This window comes from Ahaetulla prasina, chromosome 8 (genome assembly GCF_028640845.1).
Source record: "Ahaetulla prasina isolate Xishuangbanna chromosome 8, ASM2864084v1, whole genome shotgun sequence".
Classification (NCBI taxonomy): Eukaryota; Metazoa; Chordata; class Lepidosauria; order Squamata; family Colubridae; genus Ahaetulla; species Ahaetulla prasina.
The window spans coordinates 52,580,984-52,599,813 of NC_080546.1; the positions used below are offsets into that span (position 1 = coordinate 52,580,984).

Below are 18,830 nucleotides of genomic sequence, written 5' to 3' on the forward strand. Positions count from 1 at the left end.
TCTACCTTATGTTCCATCTAAGACTATATTCACTATGGCCTGGAATTTTTTTTAGTTATATATGTATGTGCGCCGATGCCACCGCTTGCAGCATGAGGTTGCATGGTGTCTTGTGTCATTGCATATGTCAGCGGTTCTCAACCTGTGGGTCGGGACCCCGTTGGGGGTCGAATTATGATTTGCCAGGGGTCGCCTAAGACCATTGGAAATAAGGGAAGTATACTTGTGAGTCAAAGAATCAATGGTTGACTCCACAAGCCAGCTGCAGGCTCTTCAAATCACTAGCCGAATTCGGCTTCAGGCGCAATGAATTAAAAAAGAGAGAAATCTTTGCTCTGATGTCTCCCTCTCAAGCCAGCTGCAATCACTCCCAATTGCTAGCCTAATCTGGCTTCAGGCGCGATAAACTTAATAGGGGAGGAGTCTCTGCTTTAATGCCTCCATCCTCAAGGCAATCGCAAGCAGTTCAGATCGCTAGCCAATACAGGCGCGATAAATTCAAAATGAAAATAATTTTACGGTTGGGGTCGCCACATCGTGGGGAATTGTATCAAAGGGCTTGCCACATCGTGGGGAATTGTATTAAAGGGGTCACAGCACTATAAAGGTTGAGAACCACTGGCGTATGTGAACAGCTGCACCAGCGCAATGAACCTTGTGACGTCCTGCCACAAGCAGATGCAAAAGAAGTCGGACAGCGGCAAGATGGGTTGAAGCATGGGAAGCCTGGCTGTGGTGGTCCTAAGATAAGCAATGCAGGGCACATGGGGCGGCTCGATCCACCACCCTAGCTTGATTTTTCACCTGCGCCTCACCCCACCTCGTACAACCAGATGGTGGGCGGGACTTAATTAGGACTTATTTTGGGGTAGGGCTTATATTAGGCGCAGGCATAAAATTTGGATTAGAGTTTGTTTTCGGGGAAGGTTATATTTTCGGGGAAACACGGTAGAACAGAGCAAGTATTTTAAAAGTCTTATGGAGGATTAAAGCACCCTTAAAAATCTTACTCCCACCACAGGCCAATTTCATCCTTTTTATTGGTTTTCCAATCCTCTGCATGGCTTACAGTAACAATTTTATCCCTTTAAAAAACCCAAATGGAAAACAGGCCCATCCGTTCCAGTGAGATATATATCCCACCATAATCCTTAAGCAAGACTCAAGGAGCGTAAACTGAAATCTCTCACATGAACAGCTGCTCCTGAAAGAGGAATTATTTTAAGGAACTTCAGTACAATATACGTAGAGTTTTAAATATAATAACCAATAGAGCTACAAAGCGATTTGGATTCAAAAGGCAATGTACGACTTGGAGTACAAGTGAGAACACACATAGTATCTATCAGAGGTGGGATTCGCTTACCTTCCCTACCGGTTCACAGATGGGTGGGATATTAGAGGGCCTTGCATATTGCTGCCCTCAATAACTTTCTGCTATGTAAACAGTTAGAATCCAACCAATTTGATCTTATTTGCTAATGGTTTCAGATGGAGGGGGGGAATAGCATAGGTCGGAGAAGCTGCATGGGTGAAAGAGTGCGTGGAGGTTCCTTCCTCCCTATTCCTCCCTCCCCTTTCCCTTCCCTTACTTTCTCTTTCAAGCAGGCAGTTAAGTGGCTGCTGCTGGGTGGGTGAAGGAGCAAGGAAGAGTTTGCAAGGCTGGTTGGGAACCTTTGAAGGAATTTTGAAAACGAAGATCACGTGACCGCAGCAGCAGCAGCAGCAGCAGTAGTAGCATAGATGCTAAAGATTTATTCACTTTAAAAAAAGAGAGAGACATTGATTCTGGGTAAGATACTCAGTCCTCTCCTCAAAATTAACATTATAGTTTGAAATGCCTTCATAATGGGATTCAGATGTCTCTATACTATTAATGTATACTATGGACAGCCCACAACCTGTTAAATGTCAAGGCTCTCTTCGAAAACGATGGACGAACAACAACTATTAACGTGAGCATGCAGATGCTCTACAGCTAGCCGTATATTCCTAGACAATACATAGTTAAGAAACAACATATTCCAAATATTACATAATCTTCTAGTATCATTTTCTTCTAAGATGTATTATTGAGATTCAATAAACAAAACATTTGCTTAATACAGTATATTTGATTTAAAATGCATAATGTTGGCAATGTGATGCCATAAATAATTAGAACATTTTTCCTTTATATAGCTGTGGTTCAGATTTCCCCCTACCACCACCAATTGCTTAGTAAACTATGCATTCCATCATTTCAAATTGGTTTCATATGCTGTTAAGGTAGGCATCACACAATCTATACATGTGCATTTCAGAACCTATGCATGTTGTCAGACTATATGTTACTTTAATAACTGTTTTCAAACTGCTAATATTTTTTCAATTCCTACTTTAAAACTTGATGGATCTATTTCAAATATATTTGAATAGGAAGATGTTGTAGTGGCACTGTGGTTAGAATGCAGTATTGTTGGCTAACTGCCCATAGCCACGAGTTCAATCCTGACCAGCTCAAGGTTGACTCAGCCTTCCATCCTTCTGAGGTCAGTAAAGACTCAGCCGCCCTGAGTCTTCGGAGAAGGGCGGGATATAAATGTAAATTAAAAAAAAATTGAGGACCCAGATTGTTGGGGGCAATACACTGACGTTTGTAATTTGCTCAGAGAGTGCTGTAAGGAACTATAGAGTGGTATATAAATGTAACTGCTATTGCTATATTTGCAATATATGCCTTCCATGCATCACAATACATGGTAGGAAACTCTGTAAAACAGAGATGAAAACTTAATTTAAAAGATGCATTATTTGGACTTACAAAAATACAATAACTTTCTTAAATAATATAAAACCTGGGCAAGAAACTGAACCTTTTTCTGTAAAGCATGTTATTTTAAATTACTCATTGCATATATCTAAAATAAACAACAGAAAATCACTTCTAAAAAACAATTAGGTACTTATATGAGAAAATATTACTAAATGTTCAGTAATTATCATATGCCATTCATGTCCATAGAAAGTTGAGAAAACATTCTGTGATTATTTACACAAAATTTAATGTTCTTATTTGTTCTTAAAAAAAGTATGCCAGTCTAGAAGTAATGAGTAAAAGTTGGTCTGAACGATAAACTAAATTTCATCTTGTTTATTAACTGGATCTACCATGAAAGAACTATAGTTCGTATACAGAGATTGTAAAATAATTTAAATAAAATGTGTGACCTCATGAACTGAAGATAGAAATGTACCTAGCACTAAAGGAATAAAATTAACATAAATGTAGCCTCTTTGTTAATCATTGTATACAGACCTAAGGCTTCTTTTTTTAAGAGCTCTATTCTTAACAATAATATGACACGTTCAAATAAATATCAGTATGTGAAAAATACGTTCATGTGACCTATAAGAGAACAAGAAGTAAAGTAAAAGAATATAGATTTTATTTAAAATATATAAGTAACCAGGCAGAGAAGAGAATGAACGTAAAGGTATAGTAGATTCTACTATTATAGGAGAATCATGGAAGCGGAACAATATAGGTTAAATGTTATGTAATGTAGTTTTTTTTAAAAAATAAAAGAGGAATTAGTTCAGAGCCCATACAAATGCATAGCAGGGAATCACACTGATATTACAGATGATATTATGGAACAATTATATATACAACTATCTATTGATAGTTGTTTATATAATAGCATATATTGTCTACAATAGCTAATTGAAAATCAACAGAAAACCTGATCCATTACTATAGTGAAACAGGGCATATACCTATCCATCTAATCATCTGTGCATGAATCAATGTGTTTAGAAACAGATTAGTATATATTTTACCAGGAAAGCAGGTTGTTAGGTGCTCTATTAATGCTTCTTGCGTGACTTGTTTTCGTGCTGAGTTCATTGATGAGATGGCCAAGCAAAGGATTTCTCCAAGTGGAATAAATTGTGACTGACTGATGGGTGACATACTGATTGGCGATACATCACCTGTAGATAGAAAATGAGATTTTGCTTAACCATCCTGAAGCGACTGTAATAAGACACATACATGCTTCCATTACAACTTTAGAGTAAAGCCTAATATTTTGGAAACATAAAAAAATGCAGATTGTATTTTTACAGAGTTTAAAATAGCAACACCTATTTAATTCAAGTTTGGCTTAATAACTGAATGGAGGAAGAGAGAAAGAGAGAAGATTAAGATGTATAATTAACAAGGTACATTTGCAATTATAAACAATTTTAAATAAAGTGTGTATTAAGTTGTAATACACAACTGTATAATTAAATTAGTGAACTCTAGTACAACATTAGTGAGTTAGAGAAATAAGTATAACAGATAGGTAAATACTGAACAATTTACTCATTGTATCAGTGACATCAAAAATCCAATGAAGCTACTAGAAAGTAGTATACCTAAAATAAATGAGTGGTCTGACCTTAAATTGGGATTTTCAAAAAGTAATGAATGAGTACATATTCTGATATAAAATGTCAGAACTGATAATTTTACCTTTTAGGTCATTTAGCCAAGCATTTACTGGCCACTTTTTATTTATCCAAATCAAATACTTTACAATAGCTATATTGGTATAATATAGATCATTTTTAAACAGCAGTAAGATTATCATTTTAAAATTATCCACAATGAGTGCATGATAGAATCAATTTTAGGAGCCAAAGTATTTTTTTCAAAACTGCATTTTGTTTATTGTTTTTCAGATTCAAAGCAACATGCTAGAAAAGTGATGGAAAATCACAAAAGGAATAGGCGATTAACTTCATGCTCTCTTTTGGGGCTTTTCAATGATACTTGGTAGCCACCTTAAAATATTATACCATATATGTCACTTATCCAATCAATGAAGCGACTGCTTATGCTCTTAAGGTAAAAAGAACTTTGACAGAAAATTGTCAAATTATTTATTTTAAATCAAATATATTTTTCGGACTATAAGACTCACCTGACTGTAAGTCAGACCTAAATTTAGAAGAGGAAATCAACAAAAAAAGTTTTTGGCCTCCCCACACCCCATTTTTCAGGCCTTTTCCAGCCTTCTTTTGGCCCATTTTCAAGGATTTTTTTCTGCTCATTTTCTAGGATTTTTTTGGCCCGTTTTTGAGGCTTTTTTCAGGTTGTTTTTTCTGAACAAAAGTCCCCCCCACCCCAAAAGCCTCGAAAATGGGCCGAAAAAAAGCCTCAAAAAACGGGCTGAAAAAAGCCCTGAAAAAGGCCGAAAAAAGGCCCAAAAATGGGATGTGTGGAAACAAAAAAAAAGGGCTGGTGGGTGGGCGAGGCTTTGGCAATATTCGGTCACAGACATGTTCACCCCCTTTTGGGAGACAAAAAGTGCGTCTTATAATCTGAAAAATACGGTACTTATTATCGATAAGCAAACATTTTACAGTGGTACCTCAATACTCAACTGCTTCAAAACTTGTTGAATTTGGTACTCGTCATATTTTGATGCAAATATATTGCCCAGTACTCTTTGTTTGGTACTCAATACCCTGCAACAGGAAAAGGCAGACAGCTCGGGAAAACAGACAGGAAGTCGGTCATGCAGGGAAGGTCACTGCAAAAGGAAGAGGGGGACCGTACGTTGCAGAGGAAGTCAGCCATGCAGGGAAAGTTGCTAATATAGGAAAAGGGACAGACAGGAAGTCCTTCCTGGTGAAAACAAAGAGTCAAGGTGGAAGTCATGGGGTTTCTTTGGCAGTCATTGTTTTTAGTATTTCTTGCACCTCCCGGAACCAATTAATTTGTATTTTCAATGTAAGTACCTACTATGCAAGCATGCTACATGGTCAGATGGGGGCACAAATATTCACGTATGTATATATTACACAAAACTTCCTTCTATTTTACCTGTAAACTCCTTGTAGGCTTCTGATTCCTCACTGCTGCTCATACCAAGGAAATAAGTAAGTTTGACCTTGTTTCATCCCCACCCAGCACTTCTATTTTAAGGCTATTTTCTTGCTAACATTAATAGCGGGCAATGAGTGATCTGTTGAAACTTCTAACAGAATGCTGATCAGATGGGAGGTGGGAAAACTGGGAAGAACTCCCAGAGGATCTGTGGGCCATTTATCAAGTACCATATGTACTCTCATTTGCTTTACATGCTTATTAACATAAATGTGAAAGTCACAGCGTAGTTCAGAAATAAATCTGCCAGTTTTAGTGGGCTGAAGAGCAATGAATTGGATTTCAGACTGGCCACAAATAAGGCAACCTCAACAGAAGAGCACTTATAAAAGTTCTTTTTAATACTAACCAGCAAAATACTAGGAAGCGTTACTGAAGAAAAAATAATCATAAAGAAGAATGAGTCTTTCCAAAACAAATATTTTGTAAATGAAGTCTTGTGTCGCATTTTTAAGGATACAAACATGCAAATAAAAAGCTAACCCAATTGATTAAAACTTTAAAAGACTTTTAAAAAAACTTTAAAAAATATTGAACAAATTCCCTACTAGAATATAAGGCAACAGATGCAGTAATTCCCCGCCCTCTTATTCATTCATTCCTGTGATTTATATGCTGCTTAGTCCAAAATGTTCACAGCTGCTTACAAATTATAGAAAATAAAACAGAGGAAGTTTTAAAATACCAATCAACTTTCTAGTCAAAAGTTTACACCGAGAAAAACACTTCTAGCAGCAAAAATCATCTTTTATGGGAAGGGGAGTCTGCCATGTCATTAATTCTTATACATTTTTTGAAACATTTGGTTCTGGCAAATTTCCTGAATACCATCAGGTTGGTGCTAAGCAGATCTCCAAAGAAGGAGGACATTGGCTGTGACACATCAAAAAAAGTAATAAAAAAGCAATAAATGTTTACATACGTCTAATTGTTCCACCTCTTAAAAGCCTATTGTAATTCAGTTCTTTTGATACCTTAGATAATGACTACTTGTTGTATATCATGACAGTGCAATCCTCAATCATCTTCTCTGCTGCCAGAATTAATTTTAAAGGCACTCAACTGATGTCTATAAGCTACTAAATGACGCTTTTAAAAGACAAGTACATTAGTAAAGCTTACAAAGAACCAATGTCAGCTCATCTTCTTTCTTCTCACGGAAATAATAAGTGGCCACATTTTATCCCAAATATCCTTTGGGACTAGGAAATTTCGAGTACTTTATAACAATATTTAAGCAAATAATTTGTGGGATGCTCAAATGATGGAAAAGACTTTTCAATTTCATTAATAATTGCAAAATACATTTTTAAATCAGAACTGTACCGGTTGCATTAGTTTTAACTAAGTTTTGCACAGTGCATCAAAGTCTGGTTTTCTAAAATATGCACAGGAAGGATATATGGAGGGCTGAGTTTTTAAGAGATGAAACTGGTTTCACCTTAAACCATCAGTCAATTTTTAAAAAGGTGAAATGTTAGGATCCATTCAATTCAGGAAATTATCTCCCTCCCCACCCAAAAAAATAGAGGTTGGTCGGCTATAGTTTCTGCACTCTGGCTTTAACACATTATAAAATATATTTGCCATGGTGTATCTGTTATGGACTTTCAAAGATAAATCACAACAATTAGAATCCTTTTAATTAATAAAAGATGTTATTTCTTCTGAATGCTACTCCTCTTTGCTGGTATGGACAAAATCAAACATAAACTCCCATGAAATTACTATATTCAGCTTGTCAATATTTTTGTTACAAATGAAATGGAAAACTAAGGGACACAAGATAAAATGGTTTTACAACTTGACTGAGCATTTTATTCAAATGCCTCCAATAAAGGTCTTATAACTACTGCTATTAAGTGAAAGAAACAGCAGTCAACTCAGAACAAACAAAACAGAAATTCTTGCTCCCTTTTACCTTCTCATTTTCAGTACCCAGCATGAAAATGTCTATATAAAGAAGTTGTATTAGTGAACAAGATGCTGCTTATAGATTCTACAGAATTGTAAAACAGAACTGAATTTCATTAATTTACAAAGCTATTGTACAGCTCTCAATCAACATAAATTACTATCCCATTTTACAGACACAAAATAAAAAACAAAGTACAGTTAAGCTATACAAATGAATATGATCTCCATTGTGCCCATTCACATATCTGCTGTATGTAATATTATGTGAAATCTTTAATATACCTAAATATTCAACTCTTTAAACATTTTAAACACTGCAACATAGGAGAAAAGATAGGCAAATATGGCTTCTGCAATTATTTATAGTCTGTTCACCAGCAATTGCCACAAGAGGCACTTCTATTTTCTTCTTTGTAATGAAACAGCAGTTGCATCTATAAATTTCCTGGTCTCACCTTGTGTTACATCAATGGGTAAGCATGTGCATTTGTGTACCCAGAAGCAAAGAATAAGCCGCAAATACTCTGTTCTGGGTCACATAAATAGGAAGAAGGAGGGATGCACATATGGGATAAGCACCACTCAACTGCTTATCCCATATGTGGGGGATCATCTCTCTCCCATTCCCCCACCCCGGCAATTTTGAGCCAGATGTACTATTAAGAACTCAGCCATCCTTTTTCCAGCTTCTCAAACGGTACAAAATTTGGGTCTATTCCATTCAGTTTATTAAGTGTTAACCTGCCAATGAGTGGGCAGTCACCTGGAGTCATGAATTCTTCTGCAATTTTCCCCAATATTCTTGGGTGTTGGAAAGAAAAAGGAAGCTCTAAGGGACTATCACATCAATATACCCTCATGGGTATCTGTATATATTGATATGTACAAGCCACTGATGATCTGAATTTGAAATAGTCTTATGATATGGAATCCCAAATTGCAACCATAATAAGAAAGTAATTGTGTAAGCATTCTAGTGTTTGATCTACTAGATTTTCTTCACTTTCTTCGAAGTTTGAAAAGTGTGCTATAGAAATAGGAAGAGTTTCTTTTCCTCCATGTTTCTCAGTATCTGTTTTAAGACATTAGACTGCTTTTGGTGTTTTGGTTCACAATGAAAACATGCTCCTGAAACATCAAGTTATGATAAGAAGAAGAGGTCTTAAAGTCTACCGTCTAGTTCTAGTGAACAGAAATATAATATTATAAGCATTACCCTCATCAAAATAAAAAAAATAAGGAAATGTCTTCTCCTTTAATCATAAGTACAATTTCAGTAATGTATCACCATTTCTGTACTACAAAAAAACCTCCTATTCTCCCCATAACTCATATCTTATTTACAGGTTCTTGCCAGTCAGTTCATTAAGAGTTATGAGAAATATCAATCTTGATCTTTGATCACCATAGTATCTCAGAATTTGATTCTTCTCCATTTCTCTTTGTCAGCTCTCAGAACTGACAAAACTTTAACATTTCTCATTTGTAAATTCAAATTAAGATTCCCAAGTCATTCTTCTGGTTTGTTATTTGTATGCCCCTTTTAATTATTAAGACATTAGCTGATTTCATTTATAAATCCAGTGTAACATCTTTTACTTACCATTTTTATAACTTGTTATTGTTAAATCCACATTCAAATCAGCCTTAGTCTTAATCTTGTCCAGAACCTATAACATCTTTTAGATGCATTTTTATAATAGGCAATCTTAACTCTTGAGTACTTTGTTCCCCAATATTGAATTCTTCCAAAGTTAGAGTATTTTGCTCCATTCTGTACTAGTAGCTCTCTTCTCCTTTAAGTACAATCTTCATAATCTCTTCTGCCTGATTCTCTCTAGCATCCAACCTTCAGAGTATCATCTTATCATTTTCTTTTTCTAATCAACAACATTTTCCCACAGAAAGATTTCTTAATTTCCGAATCTTCATATATTTTTAAATAGAATTCTAAACAACCACAGGAAGGATCCTGTAATTCATTTAAAAATTTATTTCAAATTCATCTAGTTCCTTAGTTCATTTATAAATTTTTCAGAATCAACATTCAGATCAACCTTTTGCCATTTATTAAAAAATAACAATTTTTAAGTTCTTAAATTTAAATAAAACTTATTTTGCCAAGGATTCTAAAGGTTCTTAATATCTGAGAAATCATTACCAACAAATGATTAAGAAAGAAACTATGGAAAATCTGTGTCCTTTTGGGCAAAGATAACAATCCCTCAGTTCCCAAAGCCCTAAACTTGCGAAAATTGCTATGTTACAATTTCCTCATACGGAAACTACTGTATGGGTCATGTGTTATCAATCCCAAATCCTCTCGTGACAAGAATTCTGAGAAACTGATCCATTTGCTGTCTTACTCTGCCACGATCATCAGCTCCACTTTCAGCAAAGCTGACTTAAATTCATCAATACTCTCCCCAAAGTCACAAACAAAGGCATCAATGAGAAGTCTTGAGATCATGCCAGTATGTTGACAGAAAGTTCTTGACATAGGAATTACTTACTTTTCTTGCTCTTGATAATGAGTAACTTTGGGAAGTTATTCTCAGTCTAATGTTTCTATTTGTTGACGGGACACTGCTAAATACTGCAACTCTCAAAAGTAAAAAACAAGACTGAATTTACAGGAGGCGAGACTGAAGTCACAAAAATATATTTTATATTCTGTATTGGAATCAGAATAGTGGAGTAGGATAGTTAGCAATTCATAAGAAACAGAATTTATGTACAGAAAAAGGTAAATTAACAGGCAATAACCATTAGTGAGATGAAACACTGAGAGATATGAAATTTTCTCAGAATGATGAGATCATAGTTTGATTTTTATGATCACACAAGGAAATATAATTCTATTATTTTTCATAGGGCTGTTCTTAAACCTATTTATATATAACAATTATGTTAAAAGTTTGTCTTAAAAGCCCAAATTTCTCTTCCTATTCAGTCTTTGAAAAAAAATCACAAAATAAGTTTTCACAGAAATTTGGTAACATGTCCCTCTCAAGGAATAAAGGAACTACTATGAAAATACATAGACACCCCTCCATCCCACCCTATCATGCAAAAGCACCGATACACAGGTATAAATTATTGTCCTTGTAGTTTGGCTGTATCCTACCCACCCACATATAGCCCCTTAAACACTATACAGTGTAGGGCAATTCTCCACAGACTTACTCGGAACTAAGCCCAGATAAATACAGTGCAATTTGCTTAGTAATAAACAGGGTTTTTTTTTCATTGCTTTAAATCTCATTTAAAAGAAAAGTCAGAATAAATTCTGCTCAGAATTGCAAACTGCTGTGCTGATGAACCACCAGGGGGAGCACTTTTTTGTAGAAACAGACAGTTGTTGCTCCTAGGAAGTATTTAATTTTGTGCTGACTTGCAAAATATACCCCCATACTTCGTAAATGGGAAGGGACCATAAATAAAAAAGATATCGCACTATCTTCTGGTGTTTTTCCAAACATGTTATCTTTAATAGTGAATTAGGTCTAGATTAGCCCAGGTTGTTTTCCAAACAAAGCTGACAAAATGCTATAACACATGTAAAACAACTCAGAATCACAACTATAACTGGAAGAGGCCTTGGAGATCTTCTAGTACAGCCCCCTGCTCAAGCAGGAGAGCAAGTGACTATCCAGTCTCTTCTTAAAAACTCCAGTGATGGAGGGTCCACAATTTCTGAAGGCAAACTGTTCCACTGGTTATAATTGACCTCACTGTTAAGAAGTTTCTCCTTAATTCCAGTTTCTCCTTAATTCTCCTTCTCTCTTTGATTAGTTTCCAACCATTGTTGCTTGTCTTGCCCTCTGGTGCTTTGGAGAATAATTTGACCCTCTCTTCTTTGTACAGGCCCTCAAATACTGGAATACTGCTATCATGTCACCCCTAATTTTCTTTTCTTTAGGCTAGCCAGACCCAAAACCTGCAGCAGTTCTTCATATGGTTTAGTCTACAAGCCTTTGATCATCTTAGTTGCTCTTCTCTGAACTTTTTGCAAAATCTCATCATCTTTTTTGTAGTATGGTGACCAAAATTGGTTGCAATATTCCAGGAGGGGTCTTACTAGGCGGTTTTATAAAGCGGCACTAATACTTCACATGATCTTCATTCTATGCCTCTGTTTATACAATCCAGGATTGTATTAGCTTTTTTGGCTGCTGATTCACTTAAACTATAAAAATCTAGTCTCAAAATACATACATTCAAGTCTTATTTGTAGCATGCAATTTCTAAAAATGTTCTTAAAAGTTCATTCTGTTTCTTAAAGCAAAATGCTAGTAGAATAAAATCACTGCTGAGTATGCAGCATTGATCTAGACGAGATTAGAAAATCTTTTTTATTTTCCTATGTTTTCACATAGTCAGGGACAGGCAATCTGAGGACCACATGTAGCCCTCAAAAATTTGGGGAGTGGGAGGCAACCCACAGAATTTCCCACTGCAACAAATTAAGAGTAGTATCTTTTCGGTGAAAGAAGGGAAAAGTTGGTTTTTTCATTGCAGGAGACAATTTTCAAAGGTTTAACTTATGGATGGACTAAACACAAAATGTCATGGACTTTTGTTTTTTCTTTTGTGGGAGGCTAATGCAGATAGTCCTCCAGTTATGGTGGCAATTGGGAATTTGTGTTGATAATGATGTGGTCCTAAAGCATGTCATATACCATATTTTTCGGAGTATAAGATGCACTGGAGTATAAGACGCAACTTAGTTTTTGGGGAGAAAAATAAGAAAAAAGCTGAATGGCAGGTGGATTGGCCTCCCAGAATACCCCCAATCAGCTGTTCCCAGAGGTAAATTTTAGCAACAGGTTCCTTGGTTGTGAACTCTGTGCCTTGCTTTTTTTAAAAAAAGCCTCTGAAGCTCTGTTTGGGGCTTTTTTTCTAAGCTCCCTTAAGCTCCGTTTGGGGCTTTTTTTTCTGAAGCTCTGTTTCTGATGCTTTTTTCAGCCTCTGAAACCTCGGTTTGAGAAGCTGGGCAGGGCTACATTTGGAGTATAAGACACACCCAGATTTTCAACCTCTTTTTTTGGGGAAAAAGATTTGTCTTATACTCCGAAAAATACGGTAATTGCATCCTTAGCACTGGTCATCCCAGCAGTTCCGACAGCTACTGTAATTCTTCCCCATGTATGTCATTAAGTGAAGAGCTCACATGACTGTGACATGGAAAAAGTTGGGAAACCTAGGCAAGCTGGCCAGCCAGGAGAACTATGGGCTGGTGGATGAGTGCTGCAAATGGGCAGTATGGGCAGTATGAACTACAGGCAGGAGGGCCTGAAGCAGGGCCTGGTGAAATCCAGCAGGTTCTGACAGGTTCTGGAGAACCGGTAGCAGAAATTTGGAGTAGTTCCGAGAACCGGCAACCTGGCTAGTCCCAGAATGGGGAGGGAATGGAGATTTTGCACTATCCTTTCCCTGCCACGCCCACAGAACTGGTAGTAAAAAAATTTGGATTTCACCACTGGCCTGAAGGATGGCTGTGATTGGGTAGGTGTTGTGGTCCAGCACTATGGAGTGCAGGCAGGCAGTTAAAAAAAGTGGCAGGAATAACATGACTTCCTGTCGGCTTCCGATTTATTGGAAGCTGGCAGGAAAGGTCACAAATGGGGATCATTTGATGCTGCAACCATCATAAATACAACCTGGTTGCCAAGTGTGTGAATAGCAATCATTGAACAGTTGTGAACAAGTGGTCATAACCCAAGGACTACCTATAAAAGCAATTTCCTAGAACTTAGGTCAGGGTACACTCAAAAAATAAACTGATGTTATCATCAGATACCTAGAAAAGTAAGGAAATGAAGAAAAAGGTATATTCTTTAATGCAACAAAAATCTGGCTCTCAGAGAGACGACTTCCGGTGTCCGGTGGCAACGGACGTCTGGAAGGCTTCTCCTGCCTCCAGTGTCCGAATCCGGCCGCCGCCGAGGCCCTTAGGGGCCAGGTGTTCCGAAAAGGACACCTGCCGTACGGACGGCTCGCCAGGGGTCTCCCAGCCGATATACAGGACTGGGGGGACCGATGCTGGCGCGTCCTAGGCTCGGCGGGGTGCGGAGGCCACAGGCCGCGGCCATTACTTTGGTCGTCGCCTGGGCCGCTGTGCCCGGTGACACCGGGGCTTTGGATTTATAATTGCAGCAGCCTGGTGGTGAACAGGGAACGGAGAAGAATTGAGGAATGAAGAAGGGAAGGGAATATCGGCAAATGTGAGTGGAGTACTCCGGAGTGCGGGGGGGTTTTTTTTTTCTCCCCTGCGACTGGAAGGAGTACGAATCACTTTGGAGAGAGGAGAACTTAAAATAACAAGATTACCGGTTTTGTGGAGCTCTGGAGAGAAGAGGTGATGGAGAAATTTAGGAGGGAGGGTTTGAGGCCCCCCCTCCCTCTGGGGAACAATGGTGGCGTCCAGCTTCCGCCTTCACTATGAGAATTTTGATGACATCACTTCCCTTCGGCTTCCTGGTTGATTAACTATACTCTGGACTCGTTGCTCCTGTGAGTGCCCCCTGGTGGATCCGGAGGAAATTATAAGGATACTGTGCCTGCCTGAGGATTTTGAAAAAAATTTTTTTTTTAAATGGCAAAAGGTCAGAGACCAACTGCTGGAGAAATGGAGAGAATTCTGGAAAAGTTATCTAATATGGACAAGAAACTGGATGAAATAAGAGCAGAAATTGTGACTATCCAAAAGGATTTAAAGGATACTCAACAAGTCTCAGCAGAAAATAAGCAGAAAGTGGAAGGTCTGAGGGTGAGATGCGGGCAGTGCAGAAAAGAGGGAGACGACAAGCAATGCTGTGCTTGGACTACAGATGGATAAAATGTCTTATTTCCTTAGGTTTCAAAATTTGGAAGAAGTGGACCAAGAAGACTTGAGAGATGTTGTGACTAAACTGTTGGGAGAATTTCTTGGGAGAGGTGTTGATTTTATGAATTGGGATGTGGATCGAGTTTATAGAGTTAATTCACAATATGCACGCACGCATGCAGTTCCTAGAGAGGTTCATGTCAAATTTGTGAAAAGAGAGACGAGAGATGAAATTCTTAGAAAACATAGGAGTGGGGCACTGACTTATAGGGGCAGGGAGATAGCCATTCTGAGGCAGATTCCCAGACAGGTACGTGAAATGAGAAAGAAATATTACTGTTTATCAAGCAAATTGTACCAGAAGGAGTGGGCTTCAGATGGCTGATGCCAGAGGGATTGATGATTTTCCGGGAGGGCATTACGAAAAAATTAGTACAATTGCGGAGGCTGCGGCCTCGTGGAGGAACACAAAGCCCTCCTGGATTTAGATGACCCAGGAATTGAAGAAGGGAGGTTATAGACCATGGGCGGAGGCGGCTGCCGCTGTTGCGCCCTGGAGTTGGGTCAGGCTGAACCCAGAGTTCTGAGATCCAAAACTAGGAAATGACAAAGATATTTGGTATTGTGTTGGTTTTCCTTATTCTCTTTCGTATGATATTCTGATTATTCTTGACCCTTCCTTATTGTGTATGTAAGATTGAAACTTAGCTACTTCGTATCACCTGCTTGCCATATGGCTGTTGTATGTGTTTAAAATTTTGAGTAAAATTCTTATCATGTATAAGAAAAATGAAAATTTACCATACCTGATATGTATTTGCATAAATCTTTTTTGACCAATAAAAACTTTTTTATAAAAAAAAAAAAATAAAAAAAAAATCTGGCTCTCAGCTGCATTAATGGTGTTATTAAAACACTGTTCAACTTACTTTTTAAATATGCCCCCTCACCCAAAATTTGCTCAGATATAAATAAAATAATAAAAAGGACTAAGACTCTCTCTCTAAGACTAAGATAATTTTTAGTAATGGATCTATCATCCCATTTATTTCCATGTTTCTACCCAACTCGTGGGTGGCACGATGGTTCAGCAGTTAAGATGCTGGGTTTGTTGGCTGGAAAGCCAGCAGCCCATGTTCAAGACTCAAGCACCCCGCAACAGGATGAGCTCCTGTCCTTGCCCCAGCTCCTGCCAACCTAGCAGTTCAAAAGCATGCAAATACGAGCAGATAAATAGGTACCACTTTGGTGAGAAGGTAACAGGACCATGGAAATGTCTTGGAGAGCACTGGCTCAGTGGCCTTGAAATGAGGATAAGTACCGTCCCTATTGTCAGCAATGACTAGTGGAGTAAAATCTGCAGGGACTCCTTTACTTACCCTTTTATCCAACTCTACCCAAAGCATTCCAGATATTTCTACCCAAAGACTTCAGAGGCCTATATTCTCTGTATAGATACGATATATTGCTACCTTCTAAGTGAAGACTCCCAGCTTTAGAAAGGTCTTCTAAGTGAGGCATAACTAGTTTCTATCTTTGATAATTTCCTGGGCTAATCAAAGAAACATTTATTTTTGCAGTAATTTATTTATTTATTTACTTGTTTATTTAAACTACATTAACAACTTTTCTATTGAAATCAGATATATTAAATTTTATTTCTGCCACCAGTCCAGAAAATAGAACACCCTGCTTTATCCTGGAAAGCCAGTTGGTTGACTCTCTCAGCCCAACTCACGTCACAGGGTTGGTATTGTGGGAAAAATAAGAGGAGGGAGGAATATTAGATATGTTTGCTGCCTTATTTATAAAAATAATAAAGGTAGGAAACAAACCTATAGGAATTCTTAGAAGACATTGATTTGATGGGGTTAGGATAAAATAAACTGGGAATTTGTAAACCTTAAACCAAGTTAGCAATAGCTTATTCTGAAATTTGCATTCTGAGTGGAATTGTACAGGTAGTTTAGCAATCATGCCGGAGAGCCATTCAGTTATGTCAGTACTTAAACGTAACTTTGTAACTAATCCTTGCAGCCAAACAAATCCTTTTGCAGGTGTGTAAAGTAGTGTAAAGAGAAGCTGAAATAAGACCATAAGAACGAAGTTTCACTTAGTGATCTTTTTGTTTCACACCTGAATTTCTGGTCTTAATTGTAGTCACAAAAATATAATGGTATATATGGTTTCTGACAAGCTGATAAAAGACAGCTTAACCTGTAGTAGGAACCAGACTCGCTCTAGTTTCCTGGGCTGTAAAGGGGGCAAAGTGAGAGAAGTACTTTCAGACTTGCAAGACTGTGTTAGTGTAGCCTTACAGTGAAGTGGAATTAGTTTACTGGGTCATGTTTCCTGTATGGTCTACTTGTAAGGTTGGCACTGAATGAAGACTACCTGAATTTGCAACAGATGCAACTGGTGGAAAGAGCAACTTTTTCTCCAAATTATAAATATTAAATTAAACTATACTTCTATAGTTGCAATTTATTTCTAGAGAAATTTCATCGTTCTTCTTGAGAAATGCATATATTCTGTAATTGGATCTTAACTTCTATTACAAAGTAAGGAGAAGCCAATTATTTATAGGCATAGAAATTGTGATTTCTAGCCATGAATTTGAATGTAATTTGTTAACAAGATTAACCTCTTGTTAAGTACCTCTGGCCAATACATAAAAGGAATGTGAATGATAAAAACATAGCACAACTAATTTTTTGAACATCCTGCACAGTCCACCAACAAACAGCAGTCTATGTCTCCTCTTTTTGAAAATTATTAAAACAAGTTTTGCTTTATTAAATAAATTGCTGGTTGCTGCCTCCACTTCAACCATATGGTGGAAGTAATGCCCACCTCCCCACTAGGCACAGGCAATTGTTTTCCACCACTCCCACCCATATAGACGTAGAAGCAGTCGTATGGAGAGAAATTTATATCAATTTCAGGACAATCCTGTAGATTGTGCAACAGCTCTCTCTGCACTGCTCATTTGTTCCTCATGCAACTGCCAAGCATGTGCTGCATTTTCCAAGATCCTTGGAAACAGGCTCACTTCCCCCCAGCCCAGTATATGATGATTTTAAACATATGGGAGATACCAGATCTCCAGCCCCTGATGTTGCAATAAGTTCACCTACTAATTCTCTGCACTTACAGTGTGATGAACAATGATGAAACAATTTTGCCCGATGATAAGAAAGGCAAACCAAAGAAGGGCACTGAAATAAGATAGAACACTGGTCAACACTTAATGCAGTTATTAGGTTGCATCTCCTTTTGCCTGCAAGATACAACCCAGAAAAACTGAGACATGTCCAATGAACAACATGGGTCTCGAGACTGAGCTGCTAGTGGTGGTAGTCAATGCAGACAGCCTCAGGCAAACAGTTAATTATGGCAAGGCTACAAGTAAAAAGTTTGAAATTGCACTAAGCCATTACTATAATAAATGGCAGGTATGTACTGTCTTCCCATCTAAAACATAGAAACTTCAAACCTGTTGTACTGCACTGATAGGAAAAAGGGTATAAGAATATGTCACAAGCATTTCAATGACTATGTAGTCACTGAAATTCTTATATAATTATTTAATTTGCTTGTTTTTGCAATAAATTTATTTATTAGAGTATCTGCATCCCTGAAAGCCTGCCTGCATATGTTTCCAGTTCTAATATTTGCCACTCAAATTCCTTTAATGAAATCTGTTTTGTTATCATATATATTAACAAGCCTCTGGAAGTAGATACTAAGTCTGGGGATGAGGAGATTATCAAACAGCTATTTTCAAAGGCACTATCAGGAGTAGACAAAGAAAACAGGATTATCTGCGAAGCAAATTTCACTAGACTTTATACCTGTGTCCAAACTGTCATCTACCACAGCAAACTCTAAAAGACTAACCGTTTCTGGCTTCCTTCATTTTTGAACTGTTTAATTTCGGTTGTCTCTGGAACAAGAGCAATTATGCCTCTCTGTATTGTATCTATCATTATAAGATTTAGTAACTTGCCTTCATTTGTTTTGATTTCCTTATTCCTTCCGGAGTCCTTTTCCCTTTTGTACTGTTGAAGGCATAGTCTCATTTTTATTTGTAAGCAGATCTGGGAGACTTTCTAGGGTATGAATGCTTTAAATAAAGAAATTAAATAAATTAGTCACCTTAAC

General features: G+C 37.5%; 1 protein-coding gene across 8 annotated transcripts in view; it reads right to left on the reverse strand.

Annotated features, from left to right (window-relative positions):
- STOX2 (storkhead box 2) overlaps window positions 1-18,830 on the reverse strand; it is a 197,626-nt gene that overhangs the window by 17,373 nt on the left and 161,423 nt on the right. For 5 of the 8 annotated variants that reach the window (XM_058192798.1, XM_058192796.1, XM_058192791.1 and 2 more), the window contains exon 2: window positions 3,823-3,975. In XM_058192798.1, the coding sequence (XP_058048781.1) occupies window positions 3,823-3,955 (133 nt within the window). In that variant the 5' untranslated portion in view covers window positions 3,956-3,975. Of the gene's footprint in view, window positions 1-3,822; window positions 3,976-5,857; window positions 9,399-18,675; window positions 18,793-18,830 lie in introns of those variants that run through there. The other 3 variants (XM_058192794.1, XM_058192793.1, XM_058192795.1) reach the window with 2 other exon arrangements.